We start from the raw sequence: 25,689 nt of genomic DNA on the forward strand, positions 1-25,689 counted from the left end.
TGTGATCGTTGCCCCAACTCCTGGGCTGGGCAGTGAGGCTGGACGGCCTTTGTGACTGACACTCCTCCCGGGAGGATAGGGTTTCTCAGGCGTAGACCTTACCTGGGCCTCTGGCATCCCATTTCGACGGCATTTAGAAAAGACGGTGCGATTTCCTGACGGTCTTTCAGATCCATCTCTCTTCCTCCTCCAGAGAACATTCCCTTTCTCCAAATCACCGAGTGAGAGCCGCTGCTCCTCGCCCAGTCCGCCGCCCGCTCACCCCGCACCCACCGCCGTGCGTTGTCCTGAGACGCCACTCGGGTCGTTTGTTTCCACCTTAAAAGCTCCCACTGGCTCCCTGTTGCTTATGAGTTCTGTCCCGGTGGCTCGAAGTCCCGGCTCCCCTGTGACATGCCACCTGCTCCCCCGGAGCCCCCTGGAAGGCTCAGATGCGTGGCATCCTTCTGAGTCCTGGCTCCCAAGTCCCAGAAATAGATTCAGAGGTGGATTTAGGAGCCAGTTTCGCCTGCTGCGTGTCCCCTTCTACCGTGGCCTGGGGGGCCCTGCTGCAGCCCTGGCTGCGTCACACGGCCCAGCTGGTCCAGATGGTCCCACTCCCCTGTCCCCCGGGCAGCCTCAGCCCCTTCTCCGCCTCACTCCTCCTTCCTGTGCCGTTCGCAGTGCCAGGCGGGTGACTGACGTTCAGACCGAAGGGGGCTTCTGGCCTTACTCACACTTCCGTTGCCTGCTCCATCTTACGAGTTAATCGCTGGACAGGTAACAGTCCTGGGCGAGCTGCCGGAAGGAGTAGGTCACCCTCTGAGCCCGGCTAGTCTTATCCGCCAAGTATGGGATACGCAGACATGAAAGCGAAGAAGAGCAGAGGCATGGGGTAGACCCCATCTCAAAGGCTGGTGAAAAGAAGAGATGGTAAGGCATTTTAACCACAGAAGTTTCCAGATTTTTTGCCAAATGAGGTATTTCAGGGTGAGACCAAAAAGAGAGCAAAGAATGACTCCAGATGAGCGGCAGGGCCCTGGCCACACCTTCCTGACCTCCAGGGACCCGGCAGCGGCAGGGAGGGGTATCGTGGGCACTGAGGGGGGCTCTGCTGAACAGAAGGACCGAGGAGAAGGGGGCAGGCCCGGCTGAGGGACCTGTCTGCTGTCTGCTTAGATATGCGGAGATGATTCCAAAGTGACGCAGTGTGTCTGAAAACGACGGAGCCTAGTACAGCAGTGTTTATGGCTCATGGAGTGAGTGTTCTGTGACAGGCTCTGGGCTGTTTTGAAGGCATCCGATCAGTCAATCATCACATCAAGCCCATAAGGTAGTATTTCCCTTCTTCAACAGACGAAGAAGCCGATAGCCCTTACTCAGCTAGTAAACGCCCACGTTTAGCATCAAACACCACAACCACTGCCCAGCTCCTCCCTGCAGTGCCTGTGAACAAATGCTGTCTTCCTGGAGCGCCACCCGAGCAGAGAGCACACTCGGCCGCTTTTATAGACGGCGGGGGGGGGGGGGGGGGGGGGCGGGGAGCGCACATCTTGAAAAAGACACCGAGGGCTCATTCCCACTTCACATTCCAAGCAACTATCTCTCCAACATGTTACTGTGGACATTGTCGAGCACCCAGGCAAAGTCGAAAAGACTTATAGCAAACACCCAGTGCCCACCGCATAGAGCAGTGATGGCGAACCTTCTGAGCTCGGCGTGTCAGCATTTTGAAAAACCCTAACTTAACTCTGGTGCCGTGTCACATATAGAAATCTTTTGATATTTGCAACCATAGTAAAACAAAGATTTATATTTTTGATATTTATTTTATATATTTAAATGCCATTTAACAAAGAAAAATCAAACAAAAAAATGAGTTCGCGTGTCACCTCTGACACGCGTGTCATAGGTTCGCCATCACTGACCTAGAGTCTACCTTCAACATTCCACTGTCTTTTCACTCCACATGTCTCTCCAAATATACATTCCTCTGTGCAGCCATTAGGACATCTTTTCAAAATAAATTTCATGTGTCCGTTCTCTTCCCCAGATAGTTTAGCATGCATATCAGAGTGGAGTTTTATATTGGCTTATATTTTATACAGAATTAACATGTAAAGAAATGTGCATATTGTACGTGTACCTTTGCATGAGCTTTGACCAATGCGCACGCCTGTGCCACCCAACCTCCAAGAAGGCGTGGAGCCTCACTACGGCTCCAGAAAAGGTCCTCACTCTTCTTCCCAGTCGACCTCTGTCCCTTAATCCGCAGAAGTAACCCCTGAGATGGCTTTTCCACCTTAGATGAGTTTTTCCAGTTCAGAGCTTCATCTAAATACAGTTACTCAGTATGTACTGATTTTGAAGGGCTTCTCACGGCCAGTGTAGTGTTTTTGGGTCTTATCCATGTGTGGGGCTCTGTCCATCTGGTACTCCTTAGTGCCGAGTAGAATTTTATCGCATGGACATATCGCTGGTCGTGTACCCATTCTCTTATTGGTCAACACCTGGATTGGTTACAGTCTTGGGCTATTGTGGATATAGCTGCTGTCAACATTCTTGTACAAGCCTTTTGGTGCATATATACTTGGGAAAATACTTAGGGGTGTTGCTAAGTCATAGGTTTGTTTAGAAGAAACTGCCAATCCCTTTCCCCAACTACTTGTACCATTTGACATTCCCAGGAACAATGACAAGAGGCTCCTTACCGCACACCCTGGCCAACAGGTGGTGGTGCCGCTCTTGGCAATTTCAGCCGTTCTGTTAGGAGTGTAGTTTTAATTTGCACTTCCCTAATGATGTGCTGTGCGCTTTTCCATGTATTACTGTCCTTTTGTATATCATTTTTTTGTAAATTTCTATTCAAATACTGTACCATTTTTAATTGGGCTGGATTTTTGAGTTGTAAATGTTTTTATATATCTTACACATCAATCTATTGTCAGGTACATGTTTGCTAATATTTCCTTGTGCTCTGTGTCTTTTTATTTTCTTAATAGTGTTTCTAATGAACTGAAGTTTTTAACTTGATAAAATTTAATTTCTTAATATTTTATGGTTATTACTGTCTGTGACCTGCTTAGGGCAACTCTGCCTATTCCTGGGTGATAAGGATATTTTATTTTCCTCTAAAGACTTTGTGGTCTCATCTTGTACATTTTGTTTTGTAATCCATCTCAAATTCATTTTTATGGTGTGAGATGGGACCAGACTTTTCCATATGGATGTCCACTTATTCAAACATCATTTGTCAAAAAGACGTTCGTTTCCTCATTGGTTTACTTTGGCACTTTTGCCAGAAGTCAGAAGACTATATGATATCGGTCTGTGCTGGACTGTGTTCTGTAGCATTGAGAAATCTGTCAACCCATACACTGGTTGTGTACTTTCTCAATTGCTTTATAGTAAGTCTCAAAGTCAGTAAGACATCACCAGAGGGAAAGGAGGTTGTGTGGTAAGGAGAAGAAGGTAAAGGTGTGATAAATGGTGATGGAAGAGACTTGACTTTGGGTGATGAATACACAATATAATATACAGGTGATGTATCGTAGAATGTACACCTGAAAACTATAAAATTTTATTGACCAATGTCACCCCAATAAAATCAATAAAAAAAGTATTCCTTGGGCCCTAGCTGGTTTGGCTCAGTGGATAGAGTGTCGACTTGATCAGAATCGAACCTGGGACCCTTCAGTCCTCGGGATGACACTTATTCAACTGAGCCAAACCGGCTAGGGCCCAAAGTTTTTTGTTTGTTTATTTTTGTTTGTTTTTTAATAATCATTTTACCTTCCCACTGGTAATGTAAGAGTTCAAGTTGTACACATCTTTGCCATCACCTAGAGTGGTCAGTTTGTAAATTTTAAACACTCTCATAATTATACAACAGTATTTCTTTGTGGTCTTAATTTTTGTTTTCCCAATGACTAACAATGTTGAGCATCTTTTCATGTATTTATTTGCTATATGCATATCTTCTTTGGTGAGCTGTGTGTTCAAATAGTTCACTCAGTTGTTTGTGTGTTTCCTTAATTTTGAATTTTGACGGTTCTTTATATATTCTGGAGAAGTCTTTTATGTGCAGATATTTTCTCCCAGTCTGTGGCTTGTCACTTCATTCTCTTAACAGTGTCTCCCAAAGTGCAACAGTTATATGAAGTCCATTTTATCAGTGTTATGCCGCTTATTCCTTGGATGTTGCGTCTAAGAAATCTTTGATAATCCAAGATCACAAAAACGTGCTCCATGTTTTCTTCCATAGGATCTATAGTTTCACCTCTTACATTTAGGTCCATATTCATTCTGAGTTAGTTTTTGTATACGGAGCGAGGTGTGGATTGAAAGGCTTTTTGGGCGTGGGGATAATTTGGATAGCCAGTTGTCCCAGCTTCTAAGGAAAGACTGTCCTTCCTCCACTGAATTGGCTTTTTGCCTTCGTCCAAAAAACAACTGACCATATACGTGCGGTCCTATTGCTGGACTCAGTGTCCTGTTTTACGGACCTGCTTGTGTGTCGCAGTGCTGTTGTAATTACTGTAGCTTTATAAGTCCTGAAATCAGGTGCTTAAATCCTCAAACTTTTTTCTTTTTAAATATGTTTTGGCTATTCTAGTTCTTTTATTTTTATATGAATTTTAGAATCAACTTGCCCGTTTTTCTCTTACTGGTTTCTAATTTAACTCCATGTGGTCAGACAACATACTTTGTATGATTTGAACCCATTTAAATTTATTGAGACTTACCTTGTGGCCAGATTAAAGTCTGTCGGAGCAACAGTTCAAGTTCATTTGAAATGAGTGTGTATGTTGCTGTTGTGAGTAGTGTTTAAAATGCCGAGGAGGTCATGGAGGTTGATTGCATTCTTCATATCTTCTGTTTTTACTACTTTTTTTTCTAGTTTTACTAAATGCTGAAACGGCAGTGGTAGGATCCTCAGAGTGATTGTGGGCTTGTCTATTTCTCCCTTTAATTCCATCAGTTTTGTTTCACGTGTGGTGAGCTCTGCTGCTAAGTAATACAGTGGAGCCTTGACTTACGAGTTTAATTCGTTCCGTAACGGAGCTCGTAACTCAAATTACTCGTATGTCAAATCAGTTGTGAACGAGTGAGACATGTGATGCTGGGCTGATGTTGTGGCGTTCTCTGTGACATTCGCTGTGCCAACTAGCGGTGGGGTATCTGAAGCTGGCTTGTAACCCGAATTTTAGCTCGCAACTCAAAGCAAAAAATCGGCCAAGAGACGGCTTGTATCTCGAAAAACTCGTTAGTCGGGACACTCGTAAGTCAAGGCCCCACTGTATACATTCATGATTATTACGATGAGTTGACCCTTTCCTATCATTATGGAAAGCTCTCTTTATATCAGGTGATACTCTGCCTTATGATCTGTTTTATTTAATATTAATATAGCCACTCCAACCTTCCAAGGTGTATTTGTTTGTGTGATGTATCTTTTTCTACCCATTTGCTTGCAATCTGTATGTCTAATTAAGGTACGTTTCTCAAGGGCAGCATGCAGTTGGGTTTTGATTTTCTTTCTGAGTTCTGACAGTCACTGTGTCTTAACTGGAATGTTTAATGTCCACTTTCAAAAGCTCCACCGTGCTTCCCAGCCTCCCACGAAGCCGCACCCTCCATCAGCCCGATGCCTTTCCTCGCAGCCGGCATCTGGGGGCTGAGGGTGACACATCACGTAGGGCTCTCCCCCCACTTCAGTCCCCCATGTTCAGGCACTCCCTGACCTGCTCATACTTAATATTTTTCTTTAGAAGCAGTCAGTTTTAAAACTTTATATCACCACAGTAATCACTACCATAAAATGGAATACTAGCCATAATGGAAGGTAACAATAAATATAGATATAATAGGAAAAAATACACAATTTTATAAAATTCTAGGCAGCCACTGCTGTTGGCTGAAGGCTCTGAGACTGAGCCCCTCTCTTTTTTAAAAAATATATTTTATTGATTTTTTACAGAGAAGAAGGGAGAGGGATAGAGAGTCAGAAACATCGATGAGAGAGAAACATCGATCAGCTGCCTCCTGCACACCCCCTAACTGGGGATGTGCCCGCAACCAAGGTACCTGCCCTTGACAGGAATCGAACCCGGGACCCTTGAGTCCGCAGGCCGATGCTCTATCCACTGAGCCAAACTGGTTAGGGCTGAGCCCCTCTCTTTGGAAAGAAATGGTGGTAAAGACACACCAGGCCCATCTGAGGCTTTCTCTTTGATGGGCTCAAAAGGCTTGGTATGACGTTGAAAGGCAAATGATGTGAATATATTCAAGGTCTCTTAGTGTTGAGGTTTGGAATGCCCCAAGCTGACCTTTAACCCTTGGCACCCCACCCTTTGAGAAGTGCTCTTTCTGGCACCTCTGAGCCAGCTTCCTGCGAGTCTTTCTCTCATTCTCTGTCACGTCCCTGTGCCTGGAGCATTGCCTCACACAGGGTTCCTCTCAACACACTCATTGCGACGGCCTTGTCCTTTGTCCCGTTAGACAGTAAATCCCCTGAGAGCAGGATCTATTCTAGCTCTAACCGTCTTTGTCTCACAGGCCCAGGAAATATTTTTTAGTTGAGTTAGAAGATGAGGAACCGTTTAGAGATGCCCTCCCTTTCTTGGGGGTGATAGTTCACGAAATGTAAACATGGGTTCTACTGAATAGCATTTTCAGAACCCGGGTACACCCCTGTCCTCTCATTATTGTCAATTTTTCCTTTGTGGTGTCCCTGCCTCTGCAGCTTCCAAGGGCCCTGATTTGTTAAGGGGAGCCCTGCTGATGGCTTCTGTCTTGTGCAGCCCTGGTGTCATTAGGTGGTTTAATGAGTCTCTGTTGCGTGCTAGTGTAACAGGAAAGTGTTAGATCCTTGCAATCCCCTCGTCCCCTTGACAAAATCCAGCAGGCGCATGAGTTTACACAGACAATGTTGAGCAAAAGTGCTCTCAGTCATTGTCAGGTCTTCAAGAACAAACTTTAAGGAAAATGAAATTTCGTTCTGAAGCTATTTATGTGCTTCTCTGCCACAGAGCAGCGAGGGGACACACGCTAGAGGAGTAACAGCATAAAAGTGAGACTCAAATGCACTGCTGCTGTGGGAAGCGCTCACAGAGCTCCCCCCCCCCCCCCAATATGCGGGATGTCTGCTTCAAAGGAAGATTCCGGAAACTAAAATCAGTCCTGGTGTGGCAAGTAGTATAAACACCACTAAATCCAATTCCCCACAAACAGGAACTCCTGTGAAAGAGAAAGAAAGCCAAGGGAACCAGCATGATCTGGGCACCCACAGGGGCCAGGCGTTGGTGCTCAAGGCCAGGCCGCTGGACGGCAGCCCCGGGCTCACGGGAGCTTGTTGGAAACACAGACTCAGCCCTGGCCCAGACCCACCCTGTCGGAACTGAAGGGCGGCCCCAGCACTGGTTTCACCAGCCCCCCGGGTCTTCCCCTGGTAAGAGGAGCGAGCGCGGGGGCCCCTGGCCTGGGCGTTCTGCAGACGTTATTCCACTTGATCCTCTTGAATCCGAACGAGTAGGTATTGGTCCCCATTTACCCACAGGGAACCTGAGACTCCGTGAAACTCGTGTGTCCCAGGTTTACCCAACCAGCAGTGGAGCCAGCAAACGATCTGTTGGCAATTGATGATTTTGCACTTGAATCAGGACTTCTCAAACTGTAAGCTGTAGTCATATTACCTGGAGATTAGATGCTCGATTCTGACTCAGTGGGTCTGGGGTGTGCCTGAGAGCCGGTATTAACTGGCAGGGCAGTCTGGGTAGCGAGGCCTCACCTGCTGCAGCCTGGCCTCACCTCGGGACGATGAGCCGCCAAGTCCTGGCAAATCAGAAACCCTGGGGGTGGGGCCCAGTGGCCTGTTTAACAAACCCTTCAGGTGATTCTAATTCTTGCTGAAGTCTGAGAACCACTCTCCTATTTCCATATTACAAAACTCAGTATTTGCAGGTCTGAAGCCAAGTGGTGCTTATATTTAGGCATGTGAAAGCCATTAAAAGAGAAACTGGACCAGGGGAAAAAAAACATTTACACCTGAATGGTAGCTTGCCTGAAGTGTTCTCCCATGAGATAAGGACACAGGACGTTACCTGGGCCTGCACACTGAGGGGCCCCTGTACAGCTCCCCCACATGCAGATGGAGGCCAGTGGGCCCAGCACTGAGTGGGAGGCGTCTTGACCAAGGGACACCGTGGTCTCTGGACGCGCTGGATCTGGTGTTGCACACACAGGAGAGGAGGCTGAAGTGTTTCCAAGAAAATATCTAACACTTGAAACCTGTAAATTTTATTAACCAACGTTGCTCGTATAATTTCAATTAAAATTTTTTTAAAAAGGAAAAAATATCTAATAGTGGAGGAACTATAACTACACTTATTTAGAGCAAAGTACTGAAAACAGCTTGGGATTTTTCTTTTTAATCTTGTGTAGTCTTAAAAATTCAGGTGCATTTTTATTTATGTCAAACTAACGTGTGTTGCTTTGATATGAGTAACATTTTAAATTATCATCCAGGTAAAAGGGGAGAGTTGGTGTTGCAGTGAGTCTTCTAGGCTCATGAAATTAGCTGCAGTGGAGAGACCTGACACCCAATGTCGGGATGGCTTCCATGGGCACCGGGCTGCCCGTGGCCTGGGGAGCTGAGGAAAGCAGTGGCTGAGGACGGGGAGCCTGAATGTTGTAGGCGGTGTTGTGTTCCCGTTTGGGAAACAGGAGGGTGTGTTTGCTGCTTGGCTGGGGTTTTGAGTAGTGTATTTTCAAGTGGTTTTTGATAACAGAGTAGACAGGAAAGATCTTTGATTTATGCATCAGATACTTTTGCCATCTGAGGAAATACTCATCAAAGTATTTCCAATAAAGAAAGATGGTGAAAGAAATTCTGCATTATACGCCTCACACTGTCATTTCATTACATGTAAATGAAGGGAGGGTCTTCAGGGACTCGTTTCCATGGCTCGCTCTCTCATCCAGCCTTCAAATGCCACCTCATCCCTGAAGTCAGGTCACATACATGAAAGCATTCATTTCTGTCATGAAGTTGTTGATCAAGAATGTTCCATCTTAAGAAAAAAGATTGCTTAATAAATCCATTTTGTAAGCTACGCTGATTATTTAAGAGAATAGTATTTTTCTTCATCTAAACCAAGTTTTTATTCCTTTTCATAATATTGGAGGGTGAGGAAGACACAAAACTACCAAACAACATAAAGCCTGAGTTAGAAAATTTTCATCAGAATTTTCTTCCATCAAAGCCAGAACTCTTCTGTATAATCAAGAATTGGCAGCCCTAGCTGGTTTGGCTCAGTGGATAGAGCGTTAGTCCATGGACTAAAGGGTCCCAGATTTGATTCTGGTCCAGGGCATGTACCTTGGTTACAGGTTCCCCGGCCTTGATAAGGTTGCATGCAGGAGGCAACCAATCGATATGTCTATCTCACATCAATGTTTCTCTCTATCTCTCCCTGTCCCTTCCCTTCCCTTCCCTTCCCTTCTAATCTCTTTAAAAATCAATGGAAAAATATCCTAGGGTGAGGATTAACAAAACAAACAAAAAAAAGAATTGAGAGTGGATTGGATTGGGGGCACTGCTGAGTTCGGATGAGCTGATGGCAGCCTGCATTCTGGCAGTGGAGAGATGTGAAGTGGGGATCCCAGATGTATTTAGAAAGGACTTTTACAGGAATTGATGATGGACTTGGACGTGGGGATGAGAGAAAAGGAAGCATCAAGAATGCCCCCAGGCTCACATACCAGGGTATCTGGTGATTTTAACTGTGACTGATAAGCTACCTCTTATCACTTTGTCATTCAGTTATGATAAAAGCAGACATTTCTACTAAATGCTATTCACATTCCCAAGGTGATTCTGAAATGCATGTGAAAGGAATATCTAGTATTTACTTGCTTGCTTATTATTGTATTGATCCTGGCTTTGACTCATTTAATTGCTAAAAGTCTCATGATTTTTTCACTTAAAAAGGATTGATTTTGACATACATTAAGAGGGATGTTTTCATATTGTTATTTTTGGAGTTTTTCTCCCTTAGGAGAGATCAGGGTTAGGGCCATAAGCTCAATCAATAAAATTATTAAAGTCAATGTATTAAGTAGTTACCTAGGCAGGTTTTCTACTTCTCTGATTGTCAGCTGCTGCCCAATTAGCTGGTCATGGTTTGAAGTGGAACATCATCTTTATGCGCAGGCCCAGGAGTCCCAGGGACCATAACCTGCCATTTACATGCACAACTCAGGCTGTTCTCAGTTCCTTTCATCTTGTTTACTTTCAAAGATTTTGAAATTATATTTCAGACTTTCAGTTTTTAGCCATCAATTCATATTCTGTTGAACATGTAATGTAATTTTCCCAATGTTTTTTAAATGTTTCCCACGTAGAGAAGAGTTAGAAGTGAAAGTCAATATGTATGTACCTTCTACCTTGGTTCTATGATATATTTTGCTCTATCATATCTGTCCATCTATCTGTCCCTTAATTCATCCATCAGTCCATCTTATTCTCTGATAGATTTCAAACTAGGTTGCAAACATCAGGACATTTTATTCTTTGGTATTTTAGCATGCATATTATTAACTAGAGTTTAATAGTTGTTTTTTGGGTTCTTTCCTTTTTTAGGTAAAAGTTATGTACAGTGAAATGTACAAATTTTAAGTATAGCATTCCTTGAATTTTGACAAATGTGTATACCTCTGTAATCAGACCCCGTAAGATATTAAACTTTAGCATCCCAAAAGGTCCCAGTTCTCCCTGCCTCCACTCGCCCTCACAGGCAACACCGTCCTGAGTCGTTGAACCATACAGTAGTTTTGCCTGTACTGGAGCTTTATACAGTGTCTACTCTATCGTGTTTGGCTTCGTTCACTCATCGTAGTGTTTTGGGGGTTTTTTTTCTTTCAATTTTATTTTGTATTGGTTTCAGGTGTACCCTCTGTGGTTCGACAGTCATATACTTTACATAGTGTTCGCTCAATATTTCCAGTATCCCAACTGGCACCATACATAATTATCACAACATTATTGACTATATTCCCTATGCTTTACATACGTCCCCATGACTGTTGTGTAACTACCACCCTTACTTCTTACTCCCTTCATCCCCATGTCTTTCATCCCCACCCACAAACACCCTCCCCTCTGGCAGCCACCTGCTCTCTCTGTGTGTCTATGAGTCTGTTTTAATTTTATTTCTTCTGTTCATCATTGTCATGTTTTGAGTCATCCCCATTGCATGTATCAGTAATTTTTCCCTTTTGTTGCTGAATGGGATTCCATTGCATCAATCTACCAGTTTCTCTCTCTTGTTGATGGACTTCTGGGCTCTTTCCAGTTTGGGGCTCCTTGGAACATTAGCAGAAAAGTGTTTTGTGAGCACATGCTTTTGTTTATCTTGGGTAAATTCTCGGGAGTGGACCTGAGTACCGAGGAGTTGGGTCATAGGGTAGGTCTATGTTTAACTTTGTAAGAAACTGCCAGACCTTTTTTCATAATGGTTGTAGCACTTCATTCTCCCTCCAGTTGTTTCACGTCCTTGACAAACTTTCCCTTCAGTTTTAGACATTCTGGTAGATGTGTAGAGAAAATACAAAGTTTAAATGATTATTCGCTAAGAAGAAAGCAGTCAGACGGCCCTGAGGTCGCACGCAGGCGCGCGCGCGCACAGAATTTGAAGTGCTTTTTAGAGCCAAGCATAGTCAGGTGTTTATAAACAAAGCATGCAGCACAAGGATAGCAACACTTGTAGGAACCTGCGGTATTGTAAGTAGTTAAAGGTGTAAAGCTATGAATTTCCTTTCCAAAAACAAGCTGGAAGCTTCTAAGGACTTGCTTTGAGGGCGGCATAGGCCAAGGGCGATAGCGTTCAAATTGCAGAACTTCCCTCTATTACCAAAGTTCCCAGTATTAAAGGTCCCCAGCTATTACCATACGTGGGATATTCTACGCTTCAGGAAAAATAACAAAAACACTGCACTCCAGAGACTGGCTGACATGGGGGCATTGAATTCTGATGGTTTTGCTATGCGTTAGAATTCAGGTAACAAAACCTATTGATAGCAGAGATTCAGACCTTCCCCAAAATTTGAAAACAAAAAAATATTTCAAACAGATGCCCTGCACTGACCCAGGGGATATTGTCCTCACACCCCAGTTTCACAAGCGTGGCCTGGGACTTACCTTCGGCCTCACTGCAGAGAGAGGAACGGGTTTTAGAGCTGGAGGAAGCTGGGTTTGAAATTGGGCTCTGCGCATGCTCGCTGTGCGGCTCAGGCAAGTCCCTCCCTCTCTCAAAACCTGAGTTTCCCTCTCTGTCAGAGGAGGGATGACCCTCCCCTCCCGTGAGTGCTGTACCGGGAGGTTGGGAATGTGAGGCCGCTGCACAGGGCAGTCCTCTCAGAGATGGCCTCTGTCTTTCTGCCCACAGTCCTCAGGCCCACGCGGTGCCCCAGGCTGCCCCTCAGGAATGCCAGCTACAAAACCGCTCCTCCCCTGTGTCCTCGGTGAGCTTGACTGAGAATTACAGGGAAATAATTTCAGTGGAATTGTTCGTGGCAAACAGCACCAGATGCTGACCTTGGTCCTTGAGTTTTGGCTAAGGAAGGATTCAGAGCCAAGACTCAGATACAAGCAGAAGCTTACTTAGAAAGTCACAGAGGGAGGTAGAAGTGAACCCTAGAAAAAGTGGGCCAGCTGGGCTGCGGGGACTCAGGGAGCAAGTTGCAGAGGCAAAAGAAGGGCCCTTGGAACTTGGGAGAGAGAAGAAGGTGCTCCCCTTGAGGGAGAACGGGGGGGAAAGGTGCAGATGTGCTTTGAGCAGCCAGCGCGAATGCTGGGTCCTTCATTGTAAGGGGTTCATCTGCTTCCTAAATGTGGGATTTTAGGGGAGATCGCAGGGGAGGATGCCCAAAGAATATTCATCAGCTTTCCGGATGTCCTTTCAGGGCGTGGTCTCCACCAGTTGGTGGGCACCAGGGCAGGAGGTCATTAGTCAGTGCAGCTGGTCCTGATGACAGCCAGATGGACCAGCTTCCTCTGGTTTGTTGCTTTTCTGAAACAGGCCTAGATGTTATCCCTAGTTTAACCTAACCTCTCTCTGTGGCCCACAGACCCGAGGCCTTGTTTCTAAGATCATTTGATGTGGGTCAGAACCTCATTTTCCCGAGGGCTTCATCCTTAAGGGAGTGGTCCCGCCAGGGAGTCCTGGGAGGCTCTTCTCTGGCCCTTGTTCCTCCTCTGAGGGCCTCCCACAGGACTGGCCACAGGCCAGGGGAGGGAAGTTCAGGGGAGGGTCCGAACTGCATGACCAGTGACATGAAAGGTCAGGGGGTCTAAACCACATGATCAAAGATATGCTAGGGGAGGAAAGTCCCACCCTACGATGTTTGCATTCCCAGCTTTGCCCATTGCTAGGCTTTCCACCTGGGTGACCTTCTGACCCGGCCTATCGTTCCTTCTCTGCTCCTGGCTGTCTGACTGCCTCCTATATCAGAACCCAGCCCATCGCTCCTGCTCTGCTCCTGGCTGTCTGACTGCCTCCTGTGTCAGAACCCGCCCATCCCTCCTTCTCTGCTCCTGGCTGTCTGTCTGCCTCCTATATCAGAACCCGGCCCATCACTCCTTCTCTGCTCCTGGCTGTCTGTCTGCCTCCTATATCAGAACCCAGCCCATCCCTCCTTCTCTGCTCCTGGCTGTCTGACTGCCTCCTATATCAGAACCCAGCCCATCGCTCCTGCTCTGCTTCTGGCTGTCTGACTGCCTACTGTGTCAGAACCCGGCCCATCGTTCCTTCTCTGCTCCTGGCTGTCTAACTGCCTCCTGTGTCAGAACCCGGCCCATCGTTCCTTCTCTGCTCCTGGCTGTCTGACTGCCTCCTGTGTCAGAACCCGGCCCATCCCTCCTTCTCTGCTCCTGGCTGTCTGTCTGCCTCCTATATCAGAACCCAGCCCATCCCTCCTTCTCTGCTCCTGGCTGTCTGACTGCCTCCTGTGTCAGAACCCGGCCCATCGTTCCTTCTCTGCTCCTGGCTGTCTAACTGCCTACTGTGTCAGAACCCGGCCCATCGTTCCTTCTCTGCTCCTGGCTGTCTGACTGCCTCCTGTGTCAGAACCCGGCCCATCCCTCCTTCTCTGCTCCTGGCTGTCTGACTGCCTCCTGTGTCAGAACCCGGCCCATCCCTCCTTCTCTGCTCCTGGCTGTCTGTCTGCCTCCTATATCAGAACCCGGCCCATCACTCCTTCTCTGCTCCTGGCTGTCTGACTGCCTCCTGTGTCAGAACCCGGCCCATCGCTCCTGCTCTGCTCCTGGCTGTCTGACTGCCTCCTGTATCAGAATCATTCACACCAAGCTGTAAATGACTCATGGGTTTAGACCTCCAAGAAAAAGAACTTTAATTCTAAAAGAATGTTTTCGTCTAAATGAATCGTTAGCTGTAAAGGGGATGTATATAGGAGATGTATAAATAACCTTCCTTAGGAAGCTTCAGTAAAAACGCCGCCCTGCTGGGTGTGCTCTTGCTAAGGGATCAGAGTGAGTCATGCCGTGGGGTCCTGGGCTGCCAATGCTGAGACAGCCACCAGTGAACGTTGGGCGGCTGGGCTATGGAGGAGTGTTTCTAGAGAGCCGGTCAGTGGCAGATGAGCCAATTCGGGGGGGTGATGGGGTTGGCGTGAGTGCTGTGTTCAGCTTCGAAAGTGCCAAATGCAGAATCCTAAGCACAGGAAAACCAGAGCCTCCTCCACAGATGGACCTGGTATCTCTCCTCTTCCCTCCGCTTTTTCCTCTACTCTCATCCCCACCCCTCGGGTGTGGGGGACAAGGTTCATTTTCATCCCAAAGGCAGGGTTGGGGTGTGCATACTGGACCTTGGGCTTCCTCTGTTTCCATCTGGGCAGAACATAAAGCCCACGGTGACTCCCCGGAGCCCCACAGTGCAGTCAGTTGGCCTATGGGGGCCAATGAAGTACAGGAGATGGTTTTTTTGTGTGTAATCTGGGGAGCCATGGGACTTTGTTTCTAAAGGAGAGATGTACTGTGATTCAGAGAGAAAAGCTAAGTGTTTAAAGATCACTTGCTTCTGAACTACAGCTGATAAACAATTTGCAAGGCAAAAGTTGTATTCATTTGGTATAGATCAAAAAGTCACACTGCACTCAATAGCTTTGTAGCAAATGGTTTCTATCTGTAAAGGAAAAACAGAGCGGCTATTCACAGAAGAAATAAAATGGTCCTGTAATTAGGGAATAAATGAGTCACAGCCCTTAGTCACATTAAGATCTCACACAGGCTGGCCATGCAGTTGTTTCGGTGATTATGTGGAATGGGATGTGCAGAATAATTCATAGAAACCCCCTATCTTAACACTTCAGTTTCCCATGATTATTTTTCCACGGTTCCATCCAGCTGGGACATTTTACCTGTATGTGACACACAGGCTCTGACGGTTGGTATTGTTAAACCACCCTAATCGTCCTTCCTAGACAGCCCTACACACGCACCTGTCTTTTTTTCCCGAGTTAACATACTCTGTTCATTAGTGGCTACAGGTGTTAGCTGGTCTGAGCTACTAGCAATAGATGGATTCAGCAGGAAAGCAGCTTGATTATAAGTGATAGAGCTTAATGTGCCCCAGTAACAGAGTCTCAGTTATAAACACACGAAATGCAGAACCCCAAAGAAAGCAAATGTATTCTTTCCTGTGCTGATTACTTCATCCATCATATGACACTGATTGAGCATTAGCACAAAACCACCAGCACAGAAAAATTTGATAATGAGGAAGAACCAGGTGCTAAACTGCATCTAAAGTTCAGCTCTCCTTGTGATGAAACATTTGTAAATTGATCCTGCCTGTAACCAAGCACTTGAAGAGCTTTCTAGGAAGGTTTTTGGAAGTCCTAGGCTTACATTGGTATTTTTATTTTACAGAAAATTTTATAGTAAGTGTATATCACAAGCAGGCTATATATTAGCCTTATGAAAGTCTTACATTTTTGCTCTGGCTTTTTTTCTTTCTGCATTTCTGCAGACTGTCAGGATGAGAAGAGCTTTCTGGCGGGTCAGGGGTCCTGCTTAGGAAGTGTGTGCTCCGAGCCTCCCCTGCTCTGGGCTCAGCATCCCCTGAGTGTCTGGATGTAACAGCATTTGTAATAGTACTACTTGGTGCACAGCTTGCATCTGTTCATGTTATCTGTGCAACTTCTTGCTCTCTTGAAGTCTTCAGAGCTTTTTAATGAAATTATTTGGCTGGAAATATAGCTCATGCTGTATTTTAAATCTCTTTCTCTTGTTTTATTTACCAAACTTTCGAACAACTTTAGATTCACAAGATTCATCGAGATTCAGGAGACAATTCTCAGACAGGTGAGAATACTTCAGTTTCACTCTTTTACACCCAGGCAGCATGTGTGGGGTCAAGTCTGAAACGTACTCTGACTTGCTCAAGCTATCAGAGGGCTGCAAAGCCAGAACAGAAGCAGAATCCCTGGGAGTTTTTTGAATATCCATTCATGGCAACCTTTTCTACCCACTGCCACCCCTTCCTGGTTTTCTTTTGCTGGCGAGAGACCATCATACAGATAGAACTAGAGTGGGAGAGTGGCCCAAAAGTCCAGGGGGTGCGCTGTTGTCACACCATCGCAGTCCTCCCTTGCTTAGCAGCGTCAGTGGCTGTACAGTTAGAACATGGATGGGCCCTGGCCTGGGGGTCAGGAGCCCTGCCCACCAGCTCAGCTCCCTATTCCTTCGCCTCATAACTTGGGCAAGACTCTGCCTACTTGACCTTGGTTTCATCAGCTATAAAATGATGACTTTTACATTTGAAAGGCCTGGAATTCTCTGACTAGAGGGAAAAGTGCGTCTACTACCAAAGATTTAAAATTCTTATTCTTGCACACATTCTCTCCCGTTAGCGCAGCTGTTCTCACCTGTGGGTCGCCACCCCTTTGGGGGTCGAACGACCCTTTCACAGGGGTCGCCTAAGACCATCGGAAAACACATATATAATTACATATTGTTTTGTGATTAATCACTATGCTTTAATTATGTTCCATTTGTAACAATGAAAATACATCCTGCATATCAGATATTTACATTACAATTCATAGCAGTAGCAAAATTACAGTTATGAAGTAGCAACGAAAATAATTTTATGATTGGGGGTCACCACATGAGGAACTGTATTAAAGGGCCGCAGCATTAGGAAGGTTGAGAACCACTGCGTTAGCGGCTTCCCAGCCACTAACCCATCACGTCAGGCCCTGGGCTGTTGTTGGGTCCCTCTCTTTGGTTCCAGGGTGGACCACACTTTAGCCTCCTCAGGAAGACTTCATGTGCTCTTCCTGAACTTTGGTTTCTTTATTTGTAAAGTGAATTAACAGTGTTCATCTGGTTGTTATGAGGATTAGAGGGGAAAAATGTACATTACATCTATCAGTGCCTGGTGTTTAACTACTTAGCATCCTTCTCCCCACCCATACCTTTCCCTTCTCTTTCTCAGCTCTTCTCTCTCAGATGTTTTAGTTTATTCCTTCTAACACTTACAGCAAGAGTATTATTTTAACTCACTTAAGGGCTTCTGGGTGCCAAAATCTGTTACAAGCATTCTCATATCCTTTGCAGTGCCCAGGATTGCCTTGCACATAGTAGACACTCAGTAAGTACTCACAAAACATTAAACCATCCCATCCCATCTTAAAAAGCATGGGTTCTCCCATTTATTAGCTCTTTGACCTTGAGCTACCTAAACAATCTTTCCAAGTTAAATTTCCTTGTCAGTAAAATGGGAATTGTACTGTGTAGCTTTTAGAATTGTTGCAAGACCATATAAGATGTGTCTATAAATATTTAGTAATAAATATTAAAGTAAATATTAAAATATTAAAGCACTATCTCTGATGCACAGTAGGTGCTCAGTACATGGTAGCTATTTTTAAAATTGGTGATACTGTATCTCTTTTGCCATTGAGTACAGCTATCTAAAAGTTCTTTATTCTTCTTTTTTCTGTTTTTGAAATTCATTCCACAAGTATCTGTTGAGAGAATGAATACCAAATTCTTGTGTTTAAATGGCCAATACTAAAGGATAATTTCTCAAACTTCAAATTTCTATTGCTATAATTGCTCTTAATTTTAGCTGAGATAAAATTAGGAAGAATAAGCATTATCTATCTTTGAATAATTTCTGATAAATGATTTAGGATTCAACAAGGCAACCTGGGCCAATAGCTGTGAAACTAACCTCCTACTTTACTTTTATTTAGAAACTACATTTTGAGGAATTCTTATGCTCTTTAATCTTGCATTTAATCTTAAATCTTCACTAAGTTCAATGTAATTAAAAACAAATGTTAGGAATGTATATGATTAATAAGTCCCTGAATAGGCCAAAAACGAATGTCTTGCAAGTGATCAGTTAGTCTCTGAGGGTTCGAAAGACGCCATATGATTTTAATAGTATTATTTAAAATGCCACCACCTATAGTTGTCTTTATAAAGAAATACCGAAACTCATATTGAAGGCTAGAAAAATTAAGGCAGAGTCTGGAAGACAAAAATAGGCAAAGGGATAGTAAATGTTTTATGTTAGATCATTTAAGGCTATGGTGTGCAGATTAATTTTATAATATTCTGCTTTTCACTACATGCTGTAAAAATATAATTCAGGTTTAGTTACTGATTTAACCATTTTTAGTCAAATCAGATTTTTTAGGACACTAAAGTAAATGGTTAAAAAGGTGATCTAGAAAAGTGTCTAAGGCATCTTATTACGTGAAAACAGCCAGTAGGAGAACAGCGTTATAACATGGCCCGTGTGTGCCTAAGAAGGGGTGTGTGCAAGCGGACAGGGGAATAATAGTCAGCATGCACTAACACTTCGCGGGCACTGCCCCAAGTGCCGTCGTGGATTAGCTTGTTTACAGCAGCCTATGAACGAGATGCCGTAACTGTCCTCACTACACAGATCGGGACACGGGAGGAACACCCCCAGGGTTACACAGCTACTGGTTGGATAATGGGGACTTGAATTTTGCCAGTTTGGCTCTGGAACTGGTCCTCTGAACTACTATACTCTCTTACACCTCTCTCTCTCTCTCTCTCTCGCTCTCGCTCTCTCTCTCTCTCTCTCTGTGCCACTAGACAGTTCTTTAAAAAAAAAAATAATTTCTTTTTCTCTCTCTTGAAATGTCATTTATTGGGTCTGAGAAATGCCGAAAGCTGCATGTCTGCCTCCCGTCTCAGCGCAGTGGAGGTCTGTTAAAGTTTCTCTCCTTGCTCATGCGTGGTCCCCACTGGAAGCATACACCTTGACCATGCATGTTTCTGCAGCCACCTCTGCAGCCCTGGTGTTTTTATCCCCGGTCCTCACTGCTGCCATGCACTGCTGCCTTAGATCTTGCAGTAATGGAACAACACATTCCCTGCCCCACACCCCCCTCCCCGAAAATGGGACAAAAGTGAGAGTTTAGTTTTTGCAAAGTGTTGAACTATAAAACTTCTTTTTCTTCTCTTCCTTCCTGGGATTGGCAGTTTGCATCACTTGATGAAATCACATCCTTAGAAGAACATAGAAGACAATCTAGAGCAGCGGTTCTCAACCTGTGGGTCGCGACCCCTTTGGCGGTCGAACGACCCTTTCACAGGGGCCGCCTAAGACCATCTTGCATATCAGATATTTACATTACAATTCATAACAGTAGCAACATTACAGTTAGGAAGTAGCAACGAAAATGATTTTATGGTTGGGTCACAACATGAGGAACTGTATTTAAAGGGCCAGAAGGTTGAGAACCACTGATCCAGAAGCTCAACTTTTCAGGAAAAAAGGCTTACAATTGGTCTAACTTAGTTTCCCAAGAAAAATCAACTCTGTTGATTTCACTAGTATTTATTTCCTCAAATATAATAAGAACCTTCCCTATCCAGTTAAGTGTATTTGTACTTCAGATCAGAATGAACTCCCCAAAACTTCCCCTAAGTTTTAATGTTTATTTTAAAGAAGAGTTATTAGTGGGGAAAAAAGAACCATTGATCACGAGCCCATTTCCATGACGTAATGTGATGCCACAAGGACAGGCATCGTTCTACTACTAATATGGTGGAAAATTCTGTGTGTGGTGAAAATATGAAGAGAAAATGGTTTCCTATTTCTTAAAAGTATTTTATAGTACTTAAGAAGTGACCTTGATTTTCTTTGGAGAATGACAGGGAAATGTGTCCAGACTTCACCTGTGAATAAGCTGGTAACTAACCACTCCCCTTACTCATCTGGAATCCTTAGAGTCTCATTCATTCAGATACAAGAGCAGGAGGAGGGAGTCCGTTGATGTGAAATCGATATCATCTCGAGGCAGTGATGGTAAGAAGTTTTTCAGATTTTCTTGACCTTTTTAAAACATAGAAAGTGACAGAAGAATATATAAAAGAATTCCTCAGCATATAAACAAACCCCAAGGAATAGAAAGTCAGCAAAACTGGCTTCTTCACCATAGGCAGTAGACTTTTTAGGCCTTTTAATCATTTTTTTCTTTTTACAGTCTTTATCTTTTCTTTGAAATGACTCGGTGCTTGATCCTTGATGGCCTAAGGTGTGCTGGACCATAACCACCAGAGCAGCGCAGTTTCTGTGGCTGGGTCACACGTGGGTGCTAGTGGCAGAGAGGGGACCAGAATCTTGGCTTCCCAACTCTACTGCAAACCCAGTTTTCAGTGTACCTGTTATACACCCTTACTGTCCCTTAATAAACTGTCCCAGATAAACTGAGACAGAATTTAGCAAAATACTTTTTTAGTTCAGTCAGGCCTAATTAATTCATTGGATTTGCAGGCGGATGGGAAAGTCAAAGATGGTTCTGACATGTAATTCCTCTGTGCCTGAGAAGATAGAAGTAATATATACAGAAACAAAGTCTCCATGTATGGCTAGGTGGGGGTTGAGGAGAAGATAAGTTTTATTTTAGTGGAAATGCCAAAGAAGCTAAAATGCAAGACTTCTACTCAGGGCTAGAGACATGGATTGGGGAGCCCTAGAGGGGACAGACGAAGAGCCATGAACAGAGGAACATTCCTAAGGTGTGTGTGCGCGCACAACAACAACACAGAAGACCTGAGTTCAAGGCTTGAAAGTACACCCTCCGTGAGAGGGAGACGAGGGAAATAGGGCCAGTGCAGAGAACAGGGGAGCTGGGAGTGAACCGTATGGACCCAGTGTCACGTGAACCAAGAGCAGAGGAAAGTGGAAGAAAGGAGATGCTAGCAGTGTGAGTGCTGCAGAGATCAGAGAGTTCATGAGCTGAGAACTCTCATTCAGTTCGTGTTTATTTAGCAAATGAGGACACGTTCTAGAGGTATGAGGAGGGGACGGTGAGTGACAGGAGGGAGAGAAGTGGGGTGGTAACTTAAGGGGGTAAATGAAAAGGCAAGTGAGGGATTTTTCAGTTCTTCAGGTCACAGTGGGAAAGCTGAGTCTGAGGGAAGTGGCTGGACTAGAACTAGAGATGAGATGGGTAACTCAGAGAGAATACATCACAGGATACATCACAGGGCATGCAAGGGGTTGGGGCCAAGAATGTAAGGAGGTGGACTGAAGTATTTTCAGACGGACTGAGGGTGTAGATATACACCATTGTAGATGGGAAGGGTAATGAATGAAGGAATTTCAACTAGATAGCTCAGTTTTCAGTAGGGTTTGAGCTGTGATTGTCTCTACAGAGCGTGGGAGTGGAGGCTGCGGAGTGTGCAGTGTGGCTGCTCTGGCCGCAGAGAGGACCACAGGGGGCTGAGCCGCAGGCTGCTCTGTTGGTTATTGGCTAGATTAGGTGATCCCAGCTATCACATACAGATTCTGTCTCTCAGAGGAGTGGTAGGAAAATGAGAACAGTGCTTTTAAAGTAAAGCTTCTACCTTTTGAATTTTGAACCACATGTAAGAATTACCTATTCAAAAAAGTAAATATTTTAAAATGTAAGTTTCTGCAGATTAGAGCTAGAACCACCAGGGTTCTGGGTATTAAGAACCTAAAGCTCAGAGGTGTGGAGTGCCTAATTCATACTGAAGGCGCTCATTCTCTCCCCCCTCACTTGCCTTTCCATTTACACACCAAACCCTGGGCCGTGCCTCCCCTCCCACACTGCAGTTACCCAGTTACATGGCCAGTGGCTAAGGACTGAAAGTGATGGAACTGCCCAAGATGGGCTTTGGTGACTTACAGGGAAGTGAGTCCTGTGGGATCATGCAGCTCTTGGGGTGGGGTCCAGATCCCATCAACCTTCTCTAAAATTCCATTTGTGGGCTGGGACTCATAGGCCTTCCTGCCACCAAAGTTCCAGGCCAGACCATCCTTTCCAAGTAGTGGCCAAGCTGTTACCCTTTCAGGATTAAGAGATGGATGAATTCATTGCTTTATGGGGGACGGTAGTCCTTTGAGAGCCAGGCCACTAGTTCAGGATGGGCTTCTTCGCTGCACTCAGCCAAGTTGAGCACCAATACCAGACACAACTTTCTTGACTTTTCCCCAGCGCCAAGCCTGCAAAACCGTCGCTATCCATCCATGGCAAGGATCCATTCCATGACCATCGAGGCCCCCATCACAAAGGTGAGTGGCAGCTGCTGTCTCTACAGTCAGGGTCACCCAGCACTGGGCTGTTTTGGAGATTAAATGAATGACATACCACGATATCATAGAATTTACAGTCTAGTAGAGAAAATAGATATTAAACACAATAAATAAATATAGTTGTAAACTACAAAAATTGCTGTAAAGGAAAACAGTTTAAGAGGAAATTAGATTAGGGCCCTATTTTGGGTGGTGAGAGGGGTGATCAGGAAGGGTCTGTTTGTAGAGGAAGTAATGTTTGATGTGAGACCTGAGGCATGCAAAGACATAGAAGACGAGAAGGGAGAAGAGGATTCGAGGCAGCAGACACAGCAGAGGGTGAAGCCTGGGGTGAGAAGGGGGACCAGAGCAGTTGAGGACCTGAAGGAAAGTCAAGTGGCTGGATCTGGAGAGCGGAGGGAAGAGATGGTGACATGGAGCTTGGCAGGGCTCAGTTCATTCTGGCCAGGTGGGCCATAAGGAGTTTATATTTCCGTTTTGGTGCAGTGAGAACCACTGAAGAGTTTAAAGCAGGGAGTGACATGATCAGATACGCAGAGAATGGATTGGAAATGGCAAGCGTGGAATAAAAGCAGCCAGTTAGGGGGCTTTTCCAGAATTTCAGGCAAGAAATGGTATTAGCTGTGCTAGGATTATAACAGATTAGGGAATATTTAGGGGTAGAATCAGTTTGACTTGGTGATTAATTATATTGTCAGGGTGGGGAGGTTAAGTTGCATGATATGGAAACCAGAGCCTCTTAGACTTTTAATTTGAGCACAGGGTGGACAGGAGTGGTTTTCTACTGCAGTGTGGAAGCCAGAGAATGGAGCAAAGCTCCGTGTCTTGTTTTTGTTTGTTTGTTTACTTGCTTGCTTTGGGGAGAGAAGAATGAGTTTGGTTTTGGACATGTAAGGTACTCCCATGGATTTGTCAGGTAGGCAATTGAATACACAAGTCTAAAGGTCAAAAAGAGTTCAGAGCTGGGATGTAAATTTGAGAGCCCTTGGCATATGGATGATGTGTCCAAAGTCATGGAAATGAGAGCTCATCTCTGGAGGCCTGTAGAGTAAGAGAAAGGCCCAGCATCAACCCCTAAGGAACTCCACCCTGTAAGGGAGCTGGAGGAGAACGACCAGCAAAGGAGCCTGCAGAAATGCGGTCAGTGAGGTGGGAGAGATGCCAAAAGGGGTGGGGTGAGCAGCATTCCTCAATAAGAAGGGAGTGGTGGCGTGGAGGCACCAGTCACTCAAAACAATGTGTCATCATCTGATTTCTTTTGGATTCCAGGTATATGGGAAGTTGAATCCCAATGACCTCAAATTTTTTCTTTCCTTACTTCCTTAGGTTATAAATATAATTAATGCAGCCCAAGAAAACAGCCCTGTTACAGTAGCAGAAGCCTTGGACAGAGTTTTAGAAATTTTACGGACCACAGAACTGTACTCCCCACAGCTGGGCACCAAAGACGAAGATCCTCACACCAGTGATCTCGTTGGAGGCCTGATGACTGTGAGTGATGAGGATAAACCAGAGATTAATGTGCTCAGCTACATGCAGCATGTATTGTTACCTATACTTGCAGAGTACTTATACCTGTTGTATGGACAAACCAGGAGCATCTGCATCAAAATTTCTGTGGTTGGCATTAGTTAAGGAATCTTGCATTTATCTTTCTGTAGGAGCTTTGCAAAGCTGACTGACCACAGCAGGGGAGATAGTCCTTCAGCATTCCTAATATACAAAGGCGATCCTAGGCAGTTGGTTGATATGCATGGCCCTTGTCTTTCTTCCCTTGACCTGGCACGGTATTCAGTTGAGGTTATGGCCAGTCTCCTTGGATCTCAGGTTCTTTATCTATGTAAATGAAAGGGTTTGTACTTAGACTACAGCACTAGTTTCCAGAATCTTAGCTGTGGAACCATTTCTTTCAATAAAAGCTTCTATAGAAGTTCCCTCTATAATCGGATAGAGCAGAGGAAGCTGCTCTGGTTTGGTGGGGAGGGGAGGAGCCTCCCCTGCCAGCACACCACCACCACCATAGTAGCTGATTTCAAAAGACTCATCCTGTTTTGCTATGATCTATTTGGCCATAATCATCTATCAGCAAGTGAAGAAAATTCAAATTATTCGTCTGTGCTTCTTATCAGAGGTGGGAGCTGGAAGAATCCTTTGGGAGAAAAACAAAGTCCAAGGGTCATCGATGAGTTTTATTTTAAAGGCTGAGCATTGACTAGCTTTCTAACCCATTCTTCTTGTTCCAACTAAAAATCTCTGATGAGCCTGCAGTCTGAGCAATCTCCTAATTACTACTTCCCTGCCCCAGGGCTGGCCTTTGTTGCCCCATCCCAGTGCAGAGCAGACTTCAGTTAGAGAGGGCAGCCAGGGTCTTTCAGGAGGGTGGCCCCTACAGTTCAAGTCCAAAGGATTCCCACTGCTGCCATACCATCTTAGGGCTCCTCTCCAGGTAATGCTGTGAGGAACCAGTGCAGGATTCCACCTCTTTTTATGAAGCATTAGGGAAGAGGAGAAACAAAGGCAAAGAAGAAACAGAGGAATTCCCTGTGATATCTGTCTTAGAGGAGGGGCCATTGTAACTTCTCTTTTATTCATTTGTAAAAAATTAAACTCTTGGCCTAAAGATCCAAGGTGTGACTTCAGGGGAGCCCTTCATTGACATTTTAAACCTTAGCACACACTTTCTAGGGATGACAAACAATTATAAATTATACAAACAAATATAAAGGAGCTAAAAAATTAGGTACTTGGATAGAAGATGAAGGGAAGGAAACTGAGATGCAAGAACATCTGGAACTAGTTCAAGTCCAGGAGCCTAGTAAAGGCCGAACATTGGAATCCTGCCCACTCCCTATGCCAGTGATGGCGAACCTATGACACATGTGTCAGAGGTGACACGTGAACTCATTTTTTTGGTTGATTTTTCTTTGTTAAATAGCATTTAAATATATAAAATAAATATCAAAAATATGTCTTTGTTTTACTATGGTTGCAAATATCAAAAAATTTCTATATGTGAAACGGCACCAGAATTAAGTTAGGGTTTTTCAAAATGCTGACACGCCGAGCTCAAAAGGTTTGC

At 44.8% G+C, this 25,689-nt stretch overlaps 1 protein-coding gene across 1 annotated transcript in view; it reads left to right on the forward strand.

Annotated features, from left to right (window-relative positions):
- PDE8B (phosphodiesterase 8B) overlaps positions 1–25,689 on the forward strand; it is a gene marked incomplete at its 5' end in the record, with an annotated part of 176,056 nt that overhangs the window by 133,791 nt on the left and 16,576 nt on the right. Inside the window, 4 exons of the mRNA XM_081090250.1 lie at positions 16,318–16,360; positions 20,277–20,354; positions 22,513–22,589; positions 23,937–24,101. Coding sequence (XP_080946376.1) covers positions 16,318–16,360; positions 20,277–20,354; positions 22,513–22,589; positions 23,937–24,101 — 363 coding nt within the window. The remainder of the gene's footprint in view (positions 1–16,317; positions 16,361–20,276; positions 20,355–22,512; positions 22,590–23,936; positions 24,102–25,689) is intronic.

This window comes from Myotis nattereri (genome assembly GCF_964212035.1).
Source record: "Myotis nattereri genome assembly, chromosome: 4".
Lineage (NCBI taxonomy): Eukaryota > Metazoa > Chordata > Mammalia > Chiroptera > Vespertilionidae > Myotis > Myotis nattereri.